The sequence below is a fragment of the Erythrolamprus reginae genome, chromosome 7, assembly GCF_031021105.1.
Source record: "Erythrolamprus reginae isolate rEryReg1 chromosome 7, rEryReg1.hap1, whole genome shotgun sequence".
NCBI classification, from domain to species: Eukaryota; Metazoa; Chordata; class Lepidosauria; order Squamata; family Dipsadidae; genus Erythrolamprus; species Erythrolamprus reginae.
The window spans coordinates 41028869-41042076 of record NC_091956.1 but is presented as its reverse complement, the minus strand read 5'-3'; the positions used below and the strand labels follow the sequence as shown (position 1 = coordinate 41042076).

At 48.8% G+C, this 13208-nt stretch overlaps 1 protein-coding gene across 3 annotated transcripts in view; it reads right to left on the bottom strand.

Moving 5' to 3' along the window:
* Positions 1 to 13208, bottom strand: part of NCAPG (non-SMC condensin I complex subunit G) — a 281872-nt gene that overhangs the window by 136431 nt on the left and 132233 nt on the right. For all 3 annotated transcript variants that reach the window (XM_070757387.1, XM_070757390.1, XM_070757388.1), the window contains exon 7: positions 836 to 1028. In XM_070757387.1, coding sequence (XP_070613488.1) covers positions 836 to 1028 — 193 coding nt within the window. The remainder of the gene's footprint in view (positions 1 to 835; positions 1029 to 13208) is intronic.

Sequence of the window (13208 nt, the reverse complement as noted above, 5' to 3'; positions counted from 1 at the left end):
GCACCTTCTCCACCTTTTCTACTACCATCTCCTCCTTCCTTCTCTCCCTCCCCTTCTACTCTCTCTCCTTTTTCTCCTTCTTTCCTACAAGGGGAAAGCATTTTGAAATTCCCTGATATTTCCCTGTAACTTGCGATCTAGTTAAGGCGCAGTCGTAGATGATGTCATACCAAACAGCTAAAACATGGAGAAATATTGGTAGCCGAGGAAGCAAGTTGTTGCCAGTTACGCTCATTTTTGCTTGACTCTGCGAGGTAGTGATTTGTTGTTGTTTTTTACATGATTCTTCCCTGACTTTTAAACATTTTAATACAGTTTGTTTTTCCCCCCTGATTTATTCCGTTTTTTCACAAATTTCCTGATAATTCCCCAATATTTCTCGAATTGCTGATTTCCCTGATAATTCCCTGATTTCTCCGTTTTACAGGTTTGCTGGACACCTTGTTCCTACTTCCTCCTACATCCTCTAAATCCTTCCCTGTGAATAATTCTAATTCTATTACATGACAAACTGAAAGCTTCTCTAAATTTTTACTCTTTATGATCATAGCTCTTAAGTTTTTATTTTCATATCCATTCTATTATATTTTAACTTTAGGTATATGTTATTTATCTAATGCTGCCTCCTTTATCTAATTTCATCATCTGGGTTTATTTTTGTATTTCTTTTATATCCATCAAAATCTAGCATGCTTTGGTGATTATATCATCTATGAAATAGCAACATTTTAATAATCAATAAAGTGAGACTATAAGCCTATGTTTGATTGCTATATATACATACATATATTCTCTGACCCAAATAAAAAGACAGCCACACCTGTATTATTCCTACCTGTCATCAAGTTCTGAAAATTTTTTAATCAGATCCTGGTGGGGAGACAGCAGGAACATAGCATTGAGGGCTAGAACACCCACTTCGGGACAACTCTCCACATCTAGATGATGGAGCAATTCTAAGACATTTCCTTCAACTAGATGTAACCAAGCTAGGAGAAGCTGTTTCTGTACGATTTCTTTCACACTTTCTATAAGAGACAGAAATGAAATCTGTATCAGATGCACATACATTCACATGCGCCTCATACAGTATGTGTGTGTGTGTATGTGTGTAACATATTTTTGCTAATAGTGAAAAGGGACTAATATTTCAAGCTTATGCTCTCCATCAGCTAGCCATAACTTTACTGGGATTTGAACCTGCAGAATCTGCCTTGTAAAGCAGTAGTTTAACTCTACCCCACACAAAAATAACCCCCCACGCAGCCTTTTCCAAGGCTGCCCAGCCGAGCCAGGCTTCGGAGTTGGGGGCGGGGAGCGACAAGATTTTTCTTCATTTGAAAAACCACATGCTCCCCATTCCACTTTGGCCCCGCCCATTTGGGAAAAGATGGCAGCGCCCATCAGGCACTTCCGCCCTTTCCCTAAGTAATAGAGGCTCGGCCTGCACTGGGGCGGAAGGGGGGAGGTGGTGGTGGCGGCTCTGCTGGGCTTTGAGCTGACCTCAAGGCCTGTGCCCAGGGAAGTGGCGCACTTTTCAAACGCGCTGCTTCCCCAGGCAGACGGCTACCCCTCCTCCCCCACCACCGCGCTGGGGCTGCCATGTCCCTTCCGCCGCCCAATCCTGGTATTGGAGCCAGGAACGATGGGCCTGGCCTTGGCCTACTCGGCCCCGAACTTCGCCTCTTCCCCCACCGCCGCCCAATCCCAGTACAAGACAGCAGTAGCCTGCATCAAGAGCATGGACCCGGCCACTGTTAAACAGGTAGGAAGAGGGGGGAGAGAGAAAGAGGGGGCAAGAGGGGGGAGAGAGAAAGAGAGGGAAAGAAAGCAAGAGAGAGAGAAGAGAGGAAGGGAGAGAGAGAAATGAGAGCAAAAAGGGAAGAAAAAAAGAGAAATGAGAAAATGATTGAGGCAGAGAATGAGAGGAAAGAGAGAAACAAAAGAGAGAGAGAAGTGACTCTTGATTTAAAGCATATGGTAAAAAGTACTCAAATAACAGGAAAAAAACCCCAGCCCTCACCTGTTTTTGGAGATGGTTCAAGAGTTCACACACACACACACACACACACACACAAGGGGAAAGAGACAGGGATGGAAAAAGAGAGAAGTTAGAGAGGGAAGGAATGAGAGGAAAAATGGAGGAAGAGGGAGAAGTGAGAAACAAATAAGAGAGAAAAGAGTGAGAGATAGGAGAGGTTCCCAGACTTCCCCCCCTATTTATTATCTTATCTTATCTATCTATCTATCTATCTATCTATCTATCTATCTATCTATCTATCTATCTATCTATCTATCTATCTATCTATCTATCTATCTATCTAGACAATATACTTTTCCGCCCACACCAAAAAATTAGAGGGAACATTGGTTGCAGGACGAGCAAGGCGGTGTCGTGGCCTTAACTTCCTTATTTATTTAGTCCAACCTTGGCAACTTTTAAGACTTGTGGACTTCAACTCCCAGAATTCCTCAGCCAGCCAACCTTGGCCACTTTAAGACCTTGTGGACTTCAACTCCCAGAATTCCTCAGCCAGCTTTGCTGAGTCAGAGCCCTCCCCGCCTCCCCCTCCCACCCACTGTGGTGTTCGAGCGAACGCCGAACCTGAATACGAACTTTAAAAAAAATTCGGGTCTGGGTTCGGTATGCCGAACACTGCAAAATTCTGCATGGACCCAAACTATGCAAGTTCGGTTCGCCCAACACTAGTCAAGAGGCAAAAAGGAAGCAGTATGCTCCTCCCCGTATTTGGATATACCAGGTTGATTCGACAGAAAAAAATGTGTGTGTGTGTGTGTGTCTCTCTCTGTGTATATATATATGTCACATGTTTTTCTTGAATTTGAAAATTAAGGGAGACTAGGATAGATCTATTTCGGCCTTATTTTGGTCTCATCAGCTAGCCATACCCTCACTGTATATATATATACATACATCCATACATATATATGCATACATATACATACATATATATAGTTTGTCGGCTATGAATAAATTAACTACCTTGAAATGGCCCTGGGTTGGGCCTAGAGGCAAAAAGAAAGAACCGTTGTACCTACCTGAACGGTCTTCTCGATGCTCTGGAAGGAGAGTCCAGGATGGGTTAACCCTCAATCTTATTGGTTGAGACTGAGTTATAAATTAACATATTAATTAGGCACCGCCCCTTGCCTGCCCCCAAGGGCTCAGTTTTAAAAAACGAAGTCATTATTATCCAACACAATTTTATTGAACCCTTATTAAACACAACGATTAGAAAAAACAAACCCAATCCCCTGAATCAAACGATTACTTGGGTGGGTCTGGACTCTCCTTCCAGAGCATCGAGAAGACCGTTCAGGTAGGTACAACGGTTCTTCTCCACTGCTTCTGGAAGGAGAGTCCAGGATGGGATATGCCCCAGTTCTAGTCCAAGGGTGGGAGAGAGCAGATTCAGGGATTAACAGTAGAACAAACCCTCTGCAAAACTGTTCTCCCAAAAGAAGCCTCAGCTGAAGCATACGTGTCCAGTTTATAATGCCGGATGAATGTAGAAGGTGCAGACCACGTTGCTGCCCGGCATATGTCCTCAGCCGAAGCTTGTGTCATCCAGGCTGCTGAAGTGGCTGCACTGCGAGTGGAATGAGCAGTAATCCCCTGAGGGAGAGTCTGAGTGGTAGTCCTGTAAGCTTCAGCAATACACTCTCGAATCCAACGACTGATGGACTTGGGAGAAACCCCAAGCCCCAATTTAGTCTGTGAGAAAGAAACGAACAACCTTTCGGACCTTCTAAATGGCTCTGTCCGTCTAATATAAATCTTGACGGCTCTCCTGACATCCAGTTTGTGCCACCTGAGTTCTAACGGATGATTCCCACGAGCACAAAAATCAGGCAACACTATTTCCTGCTTTCTGTGGAAAAGAGAGTTAATCTTAGGCAGGAATGCTGGATCTAGCCGTAAGACCAGCCTGTCAGGATAAAATATACAAAGATCGGAACGTACAGAGAGCGCCGATATGTCCGAGACCCTCCTAGCTGATGTAACAGCGACCAGGAAGGCCATCTTAATTGTTAGGAACCTAAGTGTTATGGACCTTAATGGCTCGAACGGTGGACCAGTCAATGCCTTTAACACTAATGACAGGTCCCATGACGGAAATCGATGAATTGTGGGGGGATGAGTGTTTGCAGCGCCCTTAAGGAAGTCCTTTACCCAAGGATGGAGAGATAAGGATCTATGATCCCCTGTTCTAATAATCGTGGACAAGGCTGCAACCTGCCTCCTGAGGGTATTGGGAGCTAATCCCCGATCCAGACCCGCTTGGAGGAACCCCAATACCTGCAACACTGAAGCTGATTCCGTGTCCATGCTGTTCTCCTGACAGAACTTACAGAAGGCCGACCAGGTGGCCTGGTATATTCTCGAGGTGGATGGCCGTCGAGCTGCCTGTATTGTTGAGATAATGCTATCAGGTAAATGGTGTCCCCTCAATCTGCTCCGCTCAATCTCCAAGCGGTTAGTTGAAACCACTGGGGTTCCGGATGATTGACCGATCCCTGGCTGAGGGATATCTCTGTTGGGGATGGATTTTAAAGCAGGATTTCAGCAGGCAGTCACCATAGTGAAAACAAACTTTATTTTATAAACAGAAAAAGTTCATTGAGCCAGCTGCGCTTTATCAAGCAGCTTCTAACAAAAACATGGCTACAAGCACACAAGAAGGTTAGATTAGAATGTGCTCGCTCACATAAGCAAGCGGATATATATATAGGAAACAGAGAAAGATAAGGATTGTGGGAGTGATGTAAGAGGGGGTGTGATCAGAGCAAATAAAGAAACACAGCAACACTTTAACTAAGGAAAGTCTCTGTTGGCTGGCAATTCTCAGCGTGACACCCCTTGTTTGGCAGTCATCAGGGACTTTGATTCACTTCAGGCACAGTTTCTCAGAAAGGTATTCGTGTTGATCGCTGATGTGCTGAATAAGCCACTGCCAGCTGACCAACACGAATACCTTTCTGAGAAACTGTGGCTGGCAATTCTCAGCGTGACAATCTCTCTGTCCGGAATCCTCCACGGTGGGGAAGTTGAAAGAGACACTAGATCCGAAAACCACGGTCTGCGTGGCCAGTACGGAGCCACCAGAATTACCTCTGCCCTCTCCCGCAAAATCTTGTCCACCACTTTCGGTAGGATCTTCGTCGGTGGGTAGGCGTAGAGGAGACCCTGCGGCCAACGTGAGGTTAGGGCATCGACTCCCTCCGCCCTGGGCGAAGGGAAACGAGTGTAAAATCTGGGGAGCTGTGCATTGGTGTGCGTCGCGAACATGTTCACCAGAGGCGTGCCGAAACGTTCCGTGATTGCCTGGAACAGTCGCGAATCCAGCTTCCACTCTGTCGGGTCGAGAGTGGTCCTGCTCAGCCAATCGGCCTGAGTGTTGTCGACCCCCGCGATGTGTTCCGCTGATAATGATGCCAAATTCCTCTCGGCCCAGGTGAAGAGGGCCGAAGCTTCCTGCATGAGGCGTCGCGACCTCGTACCCCCCCTGATGGTTGAGGTAAGCCTTGGTCGCTACATTGTCCGTCAGGACTAGTACATGTTTGTCTTGAAGAAAAGGAAGAAAGTGCTGGAGCGCCAGGAAAACTGCCCTGAGCTCCAGAAAATTTATGTTCACTGGGTTGAGATCCTCCTTGGACCAGAGGCCTTGTGCGCACTGCTGGCCAATATGCGCTCCCCAACCCGAGAGACTGGCATCTGTAGTCAGAGTGACTAGATCGTGTGTGCGGAACGACAGCCCACGGCACAAGGCTGGGGAGACCCACCATGCCAGAGAGTCTTTTACCTCCCTTGGAAGACGAACCCGCACGGTGGAGTGGCTTGTCCGAACCTTCTGGGCTGGCAGTAGAAACCATTGAAGGCTTCGAATGTGGTGTCTGGCCCACGGAATTATCCCTATGCAAGAGACTAAAGTCCCTAGTACCCTGGACAAAAAGGCCAGGGATGTCCGTTTGTCTCTCCGGATGGATGAAATGAGGGACACTATGTTTTTCCTTCTCTCCGGGGAGAGGTACACCATGCACGAAGTCGTGTCGATGATGGAGCCCAGATGTAGTAGCGTGGTAGATGGAATCAGCTGACTCTTGGGCACATTGATGGTGAAGCCGTGCTCCGTCAAGGTCCTCATCGTCATGGTGAGATCCTGTTGAGCCTGTGACCGTGATTTGGACAAGATCACAATGTCGTCCAAATAGGCCATTAGGCGCACCGATTGTGCGCGCAGGCTCGCTGTGAGGACATCCAGTAGCTTGGTGAATGTGCGGGGCGCCGAAGAAAGGCCGAATGGCATGGCCCTGTATTGGTAGTGCACACCCTCGACACAAAATCACAGAAACCTTCGATGAGGAGGATAAATTGGTACATGCAGGTATGCCTCCTTCAGGTCTAGTGATGTTAAAAAGTCCTGGAGGCATATTGCCGTCAGGATGGTCTGCAACGAGTGCATCCTGAATTTCCTGTACAGGATGTACAGGTTTAGTTGCTTCAAATTCAGGATCAAACGGCAACCTCCCGATGATTTTGGTACAGTAAAGATCATGGAGTAGAAACCGGTCCCCCAGTCGTGCTGCGGTACCGGCTCTATGGCCTGGATACGCAATAGGTGCGTTATCTCCTGAAATAGTTCCTGACTCTTGGCAGGGTTCCGAGGTGTCGGGCACTGGAGGAAACGGTTGGGTGGGGGCTGAAGGAACTCCAATCTGAGGCCTCGCGACACCGTGGCTATTGCCCATTTGTCCGAGGAGGTGGCTCGCCAGAATGAGCTGTAGAGGCGGAGCTTTCCTCCTATTGGTTGTCCGCCTTCGGAGTCATTTGGGGCGTTTGAAGCCCCTCTGGCTTGCGCCTCTAAATGGGCGTCTAGCCTGCTGATATCCTCTGGTTCTGTCCTGGAACCCTGACCGGTCATTTCGAAAAGATGAGGACTGGTTGAATCGACCCTGCGAGTATGGTCGCTGGTTGTGGCCTGTTCCAGAAGGGGTGTCCCAACGAAAGGACTGCCGTCTGTTGTATGGTGTAGTCCACCTGTCCTGCCGCCTGTTGGACCTGGGGAGAACCTTCCGCTTATCCTTATCTTCAATAAGGACTTTATCCAGGACCTCCCCGAAGAGGTCAGCGCCGCGGAAAGGGGAGGAGGCCAAGCGCCACTTTGATTTAGTGTCAGCCTGCCAGTTACTTAGCCACAACAGGCGTCTGGATGAAAGCGTTGTGGCCATCCCTCTCGCTGAGAACTTGGCAGCGTGGAGAGTGGCGTCTGCCGAAAACTCCGCTGCGGCTAGCAGTTTACTCAAGTCCTACCGCAGCCTACCATCTTCCGGTCCCAGTTTTGACATCATTTCTTCAATCCATGCTATGGAAGCCCTATTGAAGAAGGAAGCAGCGGCCGCTGCTCGAAATCCCCATCCGGACATGGCATGCGATTTCCGGAGCAGGATCTCCGCCTTCCTGTCCTCGGGTTTCAAATTATCCCCGGACTCGGCAGGAACCATGGCATTAGACACCAGGTTTACCACTGGGTTGTTAATTGGTGGAAATTGGAGCAGATTCTCCAGCTCTTCGTCACAGGTATAAAACTTGCGCTCCAACGCCGAAGGGCCTTGAGCTGCTGCTGGTTGTTGCCATGGTCTTTTGGCGTTTTGTATAAAAATATCTGGTGCCGGGATATGGTCTGTTTCAGGTTTGGGTTCTGTCAGTAGGATAGTTGACCTTGGCGTTTCAGCGGCCTTTGCAGGACCAGGGAGGTCCACTGCTAGTTTAGCCTTGTGTAATAAAGTCCTGAACAAGGCAGGCTTGAAGAGTCCAGCAACTGAAGGTGGCTCAGGAGTTGTCTCGTCATCGGACAAGTCATAATCCTTGTCGCTGTCCTCCTGTAATGTTCCCTCTGAGAACTCCAAACCTGAAAGGGGCGGTGCAGACCACAAATTCCGGCCTGGTGGTTGACGGGGCTGTTGGCTGCATTGTTGCACCCCCGATGCTACTCCTTGTGAGTATACATTAGTAATCATTTCCTGCAGGGCAGGAGATAAATTCTGCCAGGTGTCACTCTGATTTCTGAGTCCAGCAGCTGTGGGGGTGAATGAAGCAGTTGGGCCTACAGTTGCTTGGGGCGAAAAACCCCATAAAGGCCTTGTATTGCTGGCAGAGCCTGGCCTGCTAACCGGCAGTTGGGCCTGTTGAGTAAGCTGGCGATCTGGGGACCAATCCCTTCCTGGTAGCAAATCCCCTTGGGTCATGGAGCGTGGTGATAAGGCTCCTGATGGCAGATGACCTGGGATTGATCCTGTAGTCAGGGAAGGGGCCTGGAAAACAGTCTCCAACCTCTGCTCTAGCGCCTGAATCCTCCTTTCGGCTTCTCTGAGAGCTGAGGAGGAAGTTCTCTGCGATTTGGGCTTAGATTTGGCCTTATCTTTGGCCTTGGCAACTATATCTGGACATGCCGCCTTCTCTGGCCCGGGAACAGTTGGTTCCATGGTACTCACAGAGTAATCCTTTGCTGGAGACAAGGTAATTTTGACTTTCCACAGCTCTGTTGGAGTAAAGTCACTGACCGAGGCTTTTCTCACCACAAAATGGCGGTCGGTCTTTTTTGTCGAGAAAAAACTCCACCCACTCGTGCCATCCCTCCAACGTGATAGGAGGAGAGTGAGGAGAGTGAGGAGGTGGGGGGGGGTTTCCCGCCAATTCCGATCCTAAAAATGGCGGCGCAACCGTTATCCAGCCCGAAATGAGGATCCAAGATGGCGGGCGCGATCTATGAGGACGGTAATTGTCTTCGCCCTTCATCCCCCGGTGGCTATCAGAGAGCCTAAGGTCTCCGAGCCCAAGCGCCTGCAGCCGCGGCGGCCGATCGATCCCCTGCATCCTGGGGAGCCGCCGATCACATGGGAGGCTGCTTAATGGGGCCGCCAAACATATGTTCCTCAGCGCGCGCGCGCGCCTCCTCCAAAAAAATGTGAATGGCGGCGGCCACGGCGATCCGCTTCTGCCGCCGAACATCTGATCGGCTGTCAGCAGGGGATGCTGGCGGCGGCTTTATGCAGCAATCCGCTCTTTTGGCCTCATGTAAGAGAAGACCTCCTGGGATCGACATCCAAGCTTCTCCCGTCAGCCTCCCAGTGGGGGGGCCCGACCCCCCAACCTTCGGCTGCAGCCAGGTCTGACCACTGAGGTCAGGGACCTGAGGCTGAGTCCCCCTTCGAAACGGTACCCTCTGAGGGAAGAGGTTCCACAGGGACAAGAGATGGGGGGGGTGCCCACGGAGGGCAGAGACCCCTACTTCATGGAAGCTGCATCTGAAAAACAGTAAGGATAAAGGAGAAAGAAGACATGTTAGTAAAAAAACATTTTAACGTACTGTACTTAAATTTTACATTCAATTACTAAGTAAAAACTCATAGGTCTCGTTCCAATGACTGAGTTTTAAAAACTGAGCCCTTGGGGGCAGGCAAGGGGCGGTGCCTAATTAACATGTTAATTTATAACTCAGTCTCAACCAATAAGATTGAGGGTTAACCCATCCTGGACTCTCCTTCCAGAAGCAGTGGAGAACTGCGACGTTCTTTCAATATACCAGGGTGATCCGACAGAAAAAACATATAGTCCCTCCCTGGTACAAAGCTGAAGGTATCAGATCCTGTGGCCTAGAGCAGTGATTTTCAACCTTTTTTGAGCCGTGGCATATTTTTTACACTTACAAAATCCTGGGACACACCACCAACCAAAATTACACAAAATGACACGCAGTACATATTATATATATAGTTAATAATATAGTTTCTAAATGTATTTATACTCACTTAGTGTGAAACCTGGGCCTGTTTCAATGAACACAAAAGGGATATCCTGGCAGGAATGGTAGTTTGGGGACCCATGTTTAATTTCCCCATAGCACACCTGACCATGTCTCGCGGCACACTAGTGTGCCACGGCACACTGGTTGAAAAACACTGGCCTAGATGTTAATTCTCTGCCTTATAAGGCAGAAGCCCCAGGATCAAATCCCAGTAAGGCTAGCTGATGAGGCCAGAACAAGGCCAAAATAGCGCTATCCTAGTCTCCCTTAATTTTAAAAATTCAGTAAACACATGTCTCACACACACACACACACACACACACACACACGTTTTCGTAGATTTTAATGGGTACAGGTATGAAGGTCTTGGCATATTTGGGTTTCTTCCTGTGTAATATTCAGTGATTTCTGCCGACGTTTCGACAAGGTCCCAGCCTGAAGATGACGAGTGGGACCTCGTTGAAACGTTGCCAGAAATCACTGAATCCTACACGGGAAGAAACCCGAATATGCCAAGACCTTCATATATATAGTGGTACCTCATGATACGAACCCCCCGTGATACGAACTTTTCGAGATACGAACCCGGGGTTCAGAAATTTTTGCCTCTTGTTACGAACTTTTTTCACCTTACGAACCCGCTGCCGCTGATCGCAAAAATCCGCCCGGCTGTCACCTTCTGAAACAGCCGGGCGCTTCTCAGCCTTCTACCGAACCTGAATGCCGGCAGAGGAAGAAAAAAAAGCAGGCGACCCCTCAGTAAGGCTGCTTTCCGTGGCTGCAATGAGGAAGGGCACCCCTCGGCTTCTTTCTGCAGCAGCAGGAGGAGGCGGAGGCAGGCACGGAGGACTCCAGCTTCACAAAGCTAGAGTTGGTCCTGAATCCTTGTGTGCGCCAGCCGGGCTACTGTTCCTCCCCCACGGAGCTTCCAATGCCTGGCCGGAGAAGGCTCGTTTCTCTTGCTCACTCACTCGCTCTCCAGCCCGCTACAAGGACGCCATGGGAGAAAGTAGTGACATTGGGCTTTTTTCTCTGGGGGCTAGAAGAGACATATCCCTTCCCCCAGCGTCCAGAGAGTGGAAAACGCTCCCTTGGATTCAGAAACCAAGAGAAATGACGCTGGGGAAAGGGAACGATCTCTAAGCCCCAAGAGAAAAGAATCTTTCCCTTTGATCCGGGCAGATTCAATCCAAGAGATCGTTTTACATTTTCTCTGAGGGTTGAGAGAGTTCCTTCTCTTCCCCCAGCGTGCAGAGAATGGCAAACGCTCCCTTAGATTCAGAAACCAAGAGAAATGACGCTGGGGAAAGTGAACGATCTCACTAAACCCCAAGAGAAAAGAATCTTTCCCTTTGATCCGGGCAGATTCAATCCAAGAGATCGTTTTACATTTTCTCTGAGGGATTAGAGAGTTCCTTCTCTTCCTCCAGCGTCCAGAGAATGGAAAATGCTCCCTTGGATTCAGGCTGTCCGGATCAAAAAAGAATCTTTCCCTTTGATCCGGGCAGATTCAATCCAAGAGATCGTTTTACATTTTCTCTGAGGGTTGAGAGAGTTCCTTCTCTTCCTCCAGCGTCCAGAGAATGGCAAACGCTCCCTTAGATTCAGAAACCAAGAGAAATGATGCTGGGGAAAGGGAACGATCTCTAAGCCCCAAGAGAAAAGAATCTTTCCCTTTGATCCGGGCAGATTCAATCCAAGAGATCGTTTTACATTTTCTCTGAGGGTTGAGAGAGTTCCTTCTCTTCCCCCAGCGTGCAGAGAATGGCAAACGCTCCCTTAGATTCAGAAACCAAGAGAAATGACGCTGGGGAAAGTGGCAAACGCTCCCTTAGATTCAGAAACCAAGAGAAATGACGCTGGGGAAAGGGAACGATCTCTAAACCCCAAGAGAAAAGAATCTTTCCCTTTGATCCGGGCAGATTCAATCCAAGAGATCGTTTTACATTTTCTCTGAGGGTTGAGAGTTCCTTCTCTTCCCCCAGCGTGCAGAGAATGGCAAACGCTCCCTTAGATTCAGAAACCAAGAGAAATGACGCTGGGGAAAGGGAACGATCTCTAAACCCCAAGAGAAAAGAATCTTTCCCTTTGATCCGGGCAGATTCAATCCAAGAGATCGTTTTACATTTTCTCTGAGGGTTGAGAGAGTTCCTTCTCTTCCCCCAGCGTGCAGAGAATGGCAAACGCTCCCTTAGATTCAGAAACCAAGAGAAATGACGCTGGGGAAAGGGAACGATCTCACTAAACCCCAAGAGAAAAGAATCTTTCCCTTTGATCCGGGCAGATTCAATCCAAGAGATCGTTTTACATTTTCTCTGAGGGATTAGAGAGTTCTTTCTCTTCCTCCAGCGTCCAGAGAATGGAAAATGCTCCCTTAGATTCAGGCTGTCCGGATCAAAAGGAAGGATTCCTTTCTCTGAGCGCTTAGACAGTTTTTTCTCTTCCCCCAGCGTGCAGAGAATGGCAAACGCTCCCTTAGATTCAGAAACCAAGAGAAATGACGCTGGGGAAAGGGAACGATCTCTAAACCCCAAGAGAAAAGAATCTTTCCCTTTGATACGGGCAGATTCAATCCAAGAGATCGTTTTACATTTTCTCTGAGGGTTGAGAGAGTTCCTTCTCTTCCTCCAGCGTGCAGAGAATGGCAAACGCTCCCTTAGATTCAGAAACCAAGAGAAATGACGCTGGGGAAAGGGAACGATCTCTAAACCCCAAGAGAAAAGAATCTTTCCCTTTGATCCGGGCAGATTCAATCCAAGAGATCGTTTTACATTTTCTCTGAGGGATTAGAGAGTTCCTTCTCTTCCTCCAGCGTCCAGAGAATGGAAAATGCTCCCTTGGATTCAGGCTGTCCGGATCGAAGGGAAGGCTGGGAGAGACCTCGATTCGTTCTTTCCCTCGGGAAAGAGCCCTGCAGACAGGAGGCAGCGAGGAAAGAAGACAGTGGGCCACCCTCAGAAGAAATGGCTGAGGCAAAGTCCGGAGGTGGGGTTTCGAGGATTTTAATGTTTTGGCGATGCTGCAATTTTGCTGAGGATCTCCTTGTTGGGAAACCCCACCTCTGGACTTCTGTTGCCAGCAAAGCGTCGGTTTTTGCAATGCTAAAGCTGAACTTCCGCGTTCGGCTTCGGGAGACAGCTGGGAAGCGGCGCGGCTGTTTTAAAAGGTCGCAGCCGGCCTGGGGGGCTTGCCAGCACCCCCCCCCCGAACCCCCGGGTTGGGGGGGGTGCTGGGAAGCCCCCCAGGCCGGCTGTCACCTTTTAAAACAGCCGCGCCGCTTCCCAGCAGTCGCCGAAAGCTGTTTTTTTGCGGGGGGTTTTTTGGTTGCACGGATTAATTGACTTTACATTGTTTCCTATGGGAAACAATGTTTCGTCTTAC